Source organism: Petaurus breviceps, unplaced genomic scaffold (genome assembly GCF_028583685.1).
Source record: "Petaurus breviceps papuanus isolate PSGF00001 unplaced genomic scaffold, PetGlider_PUasm1.0 186, whole genome shotgun sequence".
In the NCBI taxonomy this organism is placed as follows: Eukaryota; Metazoa; Chordata; class Mammalia; order Diprotodontia; family Petauridae; genus Petaurus; species Petaurus breviceps.
This window is the reverse complement of record NW_027185798.1, coordinates 8,394,624-8,403,767: the sequence shown is the minus strand read 5'-3', so window position 1 is coordinate 8,403,767 and position 9,144 is coordinate 8,394,624. Positions and strand designations below refer to the sequence as shown.

The following is a 9,144-nucleotide window of genomic DNA, read 5'->3' as shown; positions in this document are numbered from 1 at the left end:
ACACACACACACACACACACACACACACACACACACACACACACACAGCCAAAGTTGAGACTCAGAACAAAGGAACTTCCCAATCCAAAAGTCTGATACTTCCTGAGTGGGAATGGAGACTCCCAGGACAGATATCACAGGATCTGGATCCCAATTCAGGCTCTCCCACTTACTCCCTGAGTGACTCTGGTCAAGTCACCTACCCTGGAGGGGTCTCAGTTTTCTCACATGTAAAAGGAAGAGTAATGGACACATACCCCAAAGAGATCAAAGAAAGGAAAAGGGGCCAAATGAGCAAAATATTTCTAGCAGCTCTTTTCAAAGAATAGAATTGTGAATCAAAGTATTGCCCATCAATCAGGGAACTGCTGAACAATTTATGGTATATGAATGTAATAAAAATACTATTGTATCATAAGAAATTATGAAGGGGACAGTTTCAGAGAAACCTGGGAAGACTTGTATGAACTGATACAGAGTGAACTAAGCAGAACCAGGAAAACAATGTATAGAGATAGTAACAATATCATTGTAAAGCCCTTTAAAAGACTTAAGAATTCCATTGAATGAATGAGATGACCAACTCTGCTGCCAGAAGACCAATGTTACCCACAACCTGAAGGGAAATGATGGACTCAAGATATAGAATGAGACACACATACACATATATAGACATAGCAAATGTGTGGATTTGGTTTTGCTTGACTGTGTTTGTTATAAGGATTGCATTTTCCTTTCTTTTATGACTGGGGAGACCCTTGGGAAGGAGGGTGGAGTTAGCTATAATGCAGAAAGAAAAGAAATAGGGTCATTGAAGCATTTTTTCAAATGTATAGAGGAGAAATTCAGAAGGAAACAGGCAAACAGGGCAGTTTGGAAAGTAATATATTGAATTTTTAAAATTTTTTAAAGCTAATTGTACATAATAGAAATTTACATTTTCTCTTATCTATTTTCTACTTTGTATATGAAAATTTATTCTTTTTTATTTATTAAATTCAGAACACATTTTTTTTATAACCCCAGTTCATCTGACTTCTCAATAAAGCTAACATCACCACCTTGCCCTTACTTCCCTCACCCTCTTCCTACTCCTATGATTAGCCCTGATTACGGGCTTCATCTCTGGGTTTGCTAAATAACTGGCCCCGATACCAGTTCCAAATGCCCCAAACAGGACTCTTCCCTAACACAGACAATGCAGGTTTGAGATTATCAACCTTGATCTCTACCCCAGATTCTCCGCCTCACCCACCTCTCTCCTTTCCCCATAGGGATCCTATCATGTTTTGGGCCATCCTCTCTCTATGAAACTCCCAATAAAATACTGGCCAGACCTTTGCCCCTTGCAAAGTCAGAGCCCAGGTTTCTATGAGCCTTACGCGTCTGTTTACCTTACCCTATTTATCTTCTTGGGCACCTGGGAAATTTTATGGAGGGGAAACTCTGGCAACCATGGTGCAGGCTGCCTCTGGTGGGGTAAATCTTACCCACAGAAAAAAAAGGACCTTCAAGATTGTCAGAAAGGAGCCCCTGGGACCCTTCTCCTTACAAAACAACAACAAAAACTACAGTTCACCAACTAAATTTTGTCTGACATACCACTATTTCATAGAATCATAGATTCTAACTTGAAATTATCTCAGTAGTAGCCCAACCCCTTATTTTACAGAGGAGGAAACTGAGACTCAGGGAAAGTACCCAAAGTCACACTATTAAGTGGAAGAGTCAGGATTTGAACCCAGGTACTCCCTCTCCCAATTCATTGCCCCATGATAACCAATGGGGTCCTTACCGGGTCCTTCGTTGACGGTCAGATTTGAAAAGTTGAAGGAAAAAGATCAGGAGTATTTGGGAGCCTAGAAAGGGGGAAGGAGGTGTGGAAGGGAGGAAGAGAAGAAACAAAGAAGAGGGCAGAGGCAAACTGCATGATTTTGCCAAAGCTTGGCACTGCTATGGGATTGGAGACTAGTTCTGAGGTATCTGGAATTCCACCTGAAATTGAGCCAGCTGCCTCCCTGACTCCCTGAACTTTGCCCCCAAACTCCCTCTGGGATCCTCTTCTGTCCTGCCCAAACCAGAAGTCAGACATCCAAAGATGGACCCAACTGGCCATTTAGAGCATCCACTCAAATCAGAACTGACCCTCTACATTGAACCCCCAGGACTGGGCCATAAACTGGTGATATTCTATTAGACCTGGGCTATGTTGACCATTCATTTGGCACTAGAAATTGGAAGAAGGAAACTGTCCTTCTCTGGAGCTGAAGGCTTATAGGATCATGGCTCTAGAAGTGGAAGGGGTCTCTCAAGGTCACTTATGTTACAGATAAGCAAAACCAGACCCAGAGAGATTGTGATCTGCCCAATACCCCCCAGGCAGCAGGTGTGAAATTCGAACCCACCCCTTCTGCCTAGAGAGCCAGTGATCTTTGCATTGTTCAAATGGGATCTAAAATGCCCCCCCACACACCCACCCAAACCCTAGGGTAGGAGAACTAATACCAGGGAGGAGGCTCAGAACTTGGGCTTTCAGGGGCCTCTAAGACACACAGAGGGAGGACAGCAGGCCTGTCTCTGGCTTTGGAGTTCTTCGGCTTCACTGAGATAGGGGAGACTTGGGGAAAAGGACCGAGTGCATCAGTCCTCCAGGGCGACAGGCAGGTGTGTCCAATCCTACCAAATAGTGAGGTTAGGCCAGGAGCGCTGCCTGAAGGAGTTGGCTTCCAGAACGGTCCTGTTGTGCTGTCTTGAGCAGGCTGATTCCCATTCTGTTCCTGGGAGATTGGCAGCCCTTCAGTACCAATTACCCTACGTCACTCAAAAAGCATTATTAAGCGCCTACTATGTGCCAAGCATTGCTGGGCTCAGAAATGGGGCACCAATAACCCTGTGGTCTGGCAACTGGAGAGTGTATTGTTCATTCCATTCCCTGCCCTTCTCGACAGGCCTTCACCTGAGAGTTTCTAGGGACTAGAAAAGTGAGCCGGACAGGAATCAATAGTTTGGGTTTCCTGGGCATTACAGGGGTCTGGAGGCTCCACCGAAATCCTCACTGGCCGTCCTGACTGGTAGCCAGTCGGAGGTGCTCATGCCAATAGAAATGAATGCTAGTGGGGTGGACCCAATTGCCCCCACCCGCCTCTTCCCCTCTCACCTTCAAGGGGAGGGGGTGAGGGCGTGGTAGGGGACACGTCACTGAACTAGGAAAGTCCTGGCCCCGCCCCCGCCCGCCCCTGGGCACCGAGGTAAGGAAGAAAGGCAAAGCAGAGCCTGGGAGTCCAGTCTCCTAGCAGGCTGTTGGCAGGTGCAGCAGGTGTGGCGGAGCTGAGCGGTTAGAGTCAGTGAAGCCAGCTCCAGCCGCTCAGCCCCCCAGCCCTCTACTATCTCTGCCAGGGCGGCCCCAGCCAGCCCTTGCGCCCCTTCCCAAGCCCCTGGGCCGCCGCCTCCGCCGCAGCCATGTCTATGGGCTTGGAAATCAGCGGGGTGTCCCTAGCCGTGCTGGGCTGGGTGGGCACCATCGTGTGCTGCGCGCTGCCCATGTGGCGGGTGACGGCCTTCATCGGCACCAGCATCGTGACGGCGCAGATCATCTGGGAGGGCCTGTGGATGAACTGCGTGGTGCAAAGCACGGGCCAGATGCAGTGCAAGGTGTACGACTCGCTGCTGGCCCTGCCCCAGGACCTGCAGGCGGCTCGCGCCCTGCTGGTGGTGGCCATCCTGCTGGCCGCGCTCGGGCTGTTCATATCCCTGGTGGGCGCGCAGTGCACCAACTGCGTGCAAGACGACACGACCAAGGCCAAGATCACCATCGTGGCGGGCGTTGTCTTCTTGCTGGCCGGAGTGCTCACACTCATCCCCGTGTCGTGGTCGGCCAATACCATCATCAGGGATTTCTACAACCCCTTAGTGGTCGATTCGCAGAAGCGGGAGATGGGCGCGGGGCTCTATGTGGGCTGGGCAGCCTCGGCACTGCAGCTGCTGGGCGGGGCGATGCTCTGCTGCTCCTGCCCACCCAAGGAGAAGAAGTACACGCCCTCCAAGATCCTCTACTCGGCCCCGCGCTCCACCACCACCACGGCCATGGGTGTGGGGCCCAGCTACGACCGCAAGGACTACGTGTGAGTCCGCGCCCGCCACGCCACGCCTTGGACCCCCGACTGGAGGGCCGGCGCTCGGAGGCGAGGCACTGGCCGGCGGACGGACTGACTGGTGGACGGGAGGGGGAGCCCGGCCGGAGGTCTCCCGTGCCGCGCCGCTGCCTCTGGGCCGAGCTACGACGGCGCGCCACGGGCGCGGGCAGCACCGCCCCCCACGAGTCCCCAGCAACTCCCGGAGAAGCCAACCCGAGCTCCCCAGAGGGCAGCCGCGGATCCTACGGAGGGGGATGGCCGAGTGAACACCCGACGCCCCCACCGCTCGAACCCGCTCCTTGCTTCCTGTGGACTGAGGCGGCAGACAGCCAGACGGGCGAGAATTGAGGCCTTCCGCAGCTCTGGACTAGACTACTACACTCAACCTCGAGTTGACGGGGTGGTTGTGGAGTGTACCTGACCTTGGGGACGCCGTCCGATCCGTCCCCCTGCCCCCTACGTCGGGCCGCAGCCCTGAGAACCTGGGTCAGTGGGTGAGGAGGATTGGCGGCCGCGCGCTAGTGAGGGACTGGGAGGGAAAGGAAAGGAAGGGCTTTTTCAATAAAATGTTTCGTTTCGCACCTGCTGGCTGGCTCCCTTTGTCCTGAGCAGCCCCGGAGCCCAAACGCGCGTCCTAGACTTCAGGCTTAGGTCGGGATCTCAGCTCCTTCCTTCTTTGGATTCCTGGGACCTTGTCCCTCACAGCTGCCAGCCCCCTCCCCAAGGTGTTCCCTCTTCCCACATAGGGAATGGGGATTGTCGGCTGGGAATGTCCCTAGAGCTGGATTTGCTGGTTGGGAAGGTGTGCAGTCCCTATGGAACTCAGCATTAAGGCTTCGTTCTGTGGGCGGGGACTCAGTCCTGGGAATGGGGTTCAGTGTTGGGATAGGGACTCAATGTTGGGCTAGGGTGCTCAGGGCAGGAGTTGGGGATTCAGCTGCGGGTGTCAGAGCTCAGTGTCAGGTACAATGAATCTGTATCGGCTGGCGGTTAGGATTCAGTAATGGGATTGAGAGCTAAGCAGAGCATCCCTCTCTATTGGTAACAAGAGATCTCTCGTCCTCTCGCCCCCTCCCCTCAAATTCAACTTCTTGGTTTGTCTATACGTTTGTCCTGCTTCCTCGCACGGCTGAATCGGAACAGGTACCTGCCCGAAGGGCCCCTGAGGGTTCAATGCCGGATCACCTGCCTTCTTCTCTCTGCTTCGTTTCTCTCTCCTTCCCCTTCTCATAGCACCAAGCTCTCACCTAGTGGAGTGGAAGCTCCAACCATGCCCCGGGTGTGGCCACAGTTAGGGGCTGTGTGCTTAAAGTTTGAAGAGCAAGACTGGGGTCTGCTAAGAGGTAAGGAAGCTTCCCTTTCAGGCAGTGTTCGAATCCCGACGGTTCCCCCTCACTGCAGGCTGAATGACTATCTGACAGGAAGGCTGAAGAGGGTATATTGTGTTTGGAGACTGGTTCGACCAGATGCCCTCTGAGTCTGGGATTTTGTAAGGAAGGGGGCAGCTAAGTGCCAAGGATTAGGGGGAGAAGGAGATGAATTATCAAGGATGGGGCTAAACGCCAGGACAGGCACTGTGCCAGGGCTGAGGGCTCAGCATCAGGCATGGGGGTATCGAAGATAAAGGCTCAGTGCCAAAGGTATGAAATGGTAGAAGAGAAACTGTGCCAGGGATGATAGTTCAACATCAAAAATGGGGGCGGGAGGGGGGGGACTAAATGGAGGATCAAGGCTGAGAATAGAGGGCCAGGTTCCGGAAGGGACCTTTGTGCCAGGGAAGAGGGACTAATGCCAGGAGGAGGAGTGCAAATGTCTGGGAGGAAGGGAGAGTCTCCTTCTAAACCCATGGTCAGGGCTAAAGAAGACTTGAAAAGATTCGGGGGAGGCAGGGGGAAACTGGGGGAAAGTGCGCTGGCAGAGGTGGGAACTGCGATGGAAAACCTATCATTCTTTGTGGCCTAAGAGGAAAGTTGAAACCCAAGAAGCCCATCCCATTTGGGAGCCTTGAGCCAGTGCCTGGGTGTCCCGGTGACCCAGGCTTCACCAATCCCAGGCTCCAGAACACTGGAATGGCCTCCCTTTGTTCTGCAGCCAGCTGGCTTACAAACTGATTGGGCATTATAAAGAGCTAAGTACACCCCATTCCCAGCCCTGCCACCTTTTCCATTAGGGCCAGTGTCTTCATTCTTCCTCTCATGGGTGCCAACACTTCTCCCTCTGTCCCTCCTCCATCCCACACCTACTGGGTGGAACAGAGCCACACAGCCAACTCTTGGCCCCTGCTTTCTGCCACCTGCCCAGTCTCCACTGCCATCAGGAAGATCTGGGATGGGGAGCTCCCAAGGCCATCCCTGAGGACTGAAAATTCCCAGTATAGTGGGTATCTAGGTGGCACAGGGGATAAGGCACCAAGCATGGAGTCAGGAAGACCTGAGTTCAAATCCTGCCTCAGACACTTCCTAGATGTGTCATCTGGACAAGTTACTTAACCTCTGCCTCAGTTTCCTCATCTGTAAAATGAGGAGAATATCACTTTCCTCCCAGGGTGGTTGTGAGGATCAAATCAGAAAATAAGTGTAAAGGGTGCTTAGCACAGTGCCTGACACCATCTTAAGTGCATAGCAATGTTAGTTATTATTATTGTCAGTGGCAAGAGTGCTAGGTTTGAAGGACTTGTATTCAAAGTTCCAGCAAATTCCACCTGGACCCCAATTTCCTCACCTGTCAAATTACTGGTTTAGACTGAATGAAGTTTCTAGTCACGTTGAGGTCTACATTTTTGATACTACAAGTGGGGCTCCCTGTTTTGATCTGGGGCTCCCTGAGTGCTAAGACTGTGTCCCTCTGCCTCCCCCAGAAGACCAGGGGTTTCCTAGGGCAGGTATTGTCTCCCCATTAGTCCAGGGGCTCCCTGAGGACAGGAGCTGTGTCTCTCCCATCAGACCAAGAGCTTCCCAGGGGCAGAGGCTGTGTCTCCCCCAACAGACCAGGGGCTGCCTACTAGTGGGGAATAGTCTCCCCATCAGACAAACAGGTACATGATGGCACAGACTGACCCTCTTATCAGACCTAGGGCTCCCCAAAGGCCAGGATTGCACTTCTCCCATCAGATCAGGAGTTGTCAGAGCACAGGTGAGGGTTTTATTTGCCCTAATCAGGATGAGGGATCTCAGAAGGCAGCGGCCATGTCTTCTGTTCTCCATTTCACACACACTTTCCTGCCCAGGACCTCACCTGGGAGGTACTGTTTGTCAGTGGGCACTTAGCCCAAGGCAACTGCCACAGTAGAAATCAGATCAGGGAAGTAACTGGTGGCATCAAGCTGTGACCAGGAACAGGCAGCTCCAGGCACATCTGGTCCCATATAGTCTCTATGCTTCAGGGTGATAGGGCATTAAGAAGGTTGTTCCTACAGGCATCCATGGGACAGAGGAAGACATCCAAATTCAACCATAACAAAGCTGTAAGATTTGCCTGTGTCCCCCCCTCCCCATACTCCTTTCACCTCAAAAGTTCTCACCTTCCTCTCTTCTCCTCCCTCAAAATCTGCTTCAGATGGAAAGGATCAGTTAAAGCTATTACATATTAATGTATCAATGGCAGTAAAGCTTCCCCTGCAATTATGCATTTTAACAGAGGGTAAGACCGAAAGGAATGAATGTCTAATGGTGAAATTTCCTGTTGGTGACAAACTAGTAAGGAAGCTAATTGGAGAGGTGCATTGGGAACTTCCTGATACTCCTCTAGAGTAAAGCCCCTGGGTAAGACTAACCTTAGTGAAGTCAATAAACTCCCTCAAGCAAAGTATGAAAGTAGTGGAAGTTCTGGAATCAGATGACTAATGGAAGTTTCAGCTCCTCTGTGAGAAGGTAGTGGAAAAGTGCTGGATTTAGGATCAAAGGACCTGGGTTCAAATCTTATTTTTTTTTCTTAATCCCTATACAATTTTGATTTTTGTTGTTCAGTCCTTTCAATTATGTTCAACTCTTGGTGACCCCATTTGGGGTTTTCTTGCAAAGATACTGTAGTGGTTTGCTATTTCCTTCTCCAGCTTTTCATTTTACAGATAAGAAAACAGAGGCTAACAAGGTGAAGTGACTTGCCCAAGGTCACACAGTTATTAAGTGTCTGAGGCCAGATTTGAACTCAGGAAGAGGAGTCTTCCTGACTCCATGCACTATGGCATCCCCTAGGTGTCCATGAGACCCTAAACAAGTCATTAAACTCCTCTGGGTGTTCTGGGACTTGCCTGTGGATTTGTCCTGTGGACTGAAGGAGTTAGGCTACACAGTTGCTAAGGCCCCTTCAGACGCTCAGCATAATTGTCCTGCTCTTCCTAGATACATGCCCGTGGGTGAATGCCTTCATCTCCCCTATGAATCTCTTTCCTCATGGGCACTGTGTCACTGGATGGAGTGTCCTCCTCAGGATCCAGAAGACTTGGGTGAAAGTCCAGCCTTCAAAGCTTCAGGCCAATGATGTGAGCCAGAGCCAGTCCCTCCCAAATCTACTGCCCCCAGGACAGTTCTCTAAAACCTGGAATTACAGAAGGGGCACTCATTTGCACAGGTGAAGGGCATTTTCTACTGAGGAAGTCCTAACTCCGGGCAAAATAATAACAATCATTTTCCCCAATTTCACAATAGTAAGAATTTCTCCATCACCTCCTATGGTGGCAGGTCTCCACATGCTACTTTTAGTGTGGCCAAAATCTGTCAGAACTCATGGAAAAGGGGGAAGCTAGGTGGCACTGCCATGAATAGAGTACCAGCCCTGGAGTCAGGAGGACCTGAGTTCAAATCCAATATCAGACACTTGACATTTACCAGCTGTGTGACCTTGGGCAAGTCACAACCCCAATTACCTTGCCTCCCCTCTCCAAAAAAAACAAAAAAACCTCATGGAAAGGCCATGCTCATCTGCAGTAATAGCAGCAAATAGCAGCTAATGTGTAGATAGCACTGACTGTTCCAGGAAATATGCTAAAATCTTTACAATTATTAGCTCATCT

At 51.0% G+C, this 9,144-nt stretch overlaps 1 protein-coding gene across 1 annotated transcript; it reads left to right on the top strand.

The window, feature by feature from the left end:
* Window positions 1–3,249: 3,249 nt before the first annotated feature.
* On the top strand, window positions 3,250–4,260 carry CLDN3 (claudin 3). Its single transcript, XM_069089173.1, has one exon. It carries the CDS (start codon window positions 3,460–3,462, stop codon window positions 4,123–4,125), a length of 666 nt encoding a protein of 221 aa, XP_068945274.1. The 5' UTR covers window positions 3,250–3,459; the 3' UTR covers window positions 4,126–4,260.
* The last annotated feature ends 4,884 nt before the right edge of the window (window positions 4,261–9,144 follow it).

Coding starts and splice junctions, on each gene's coding strand:
- CLDN3 (XM_069089173.1), top strand. CDS start 3,460: ATGTCTATGGGCTTGGAAATCAGCGGGGTGTCCCTAGCCGTGCTGGGC.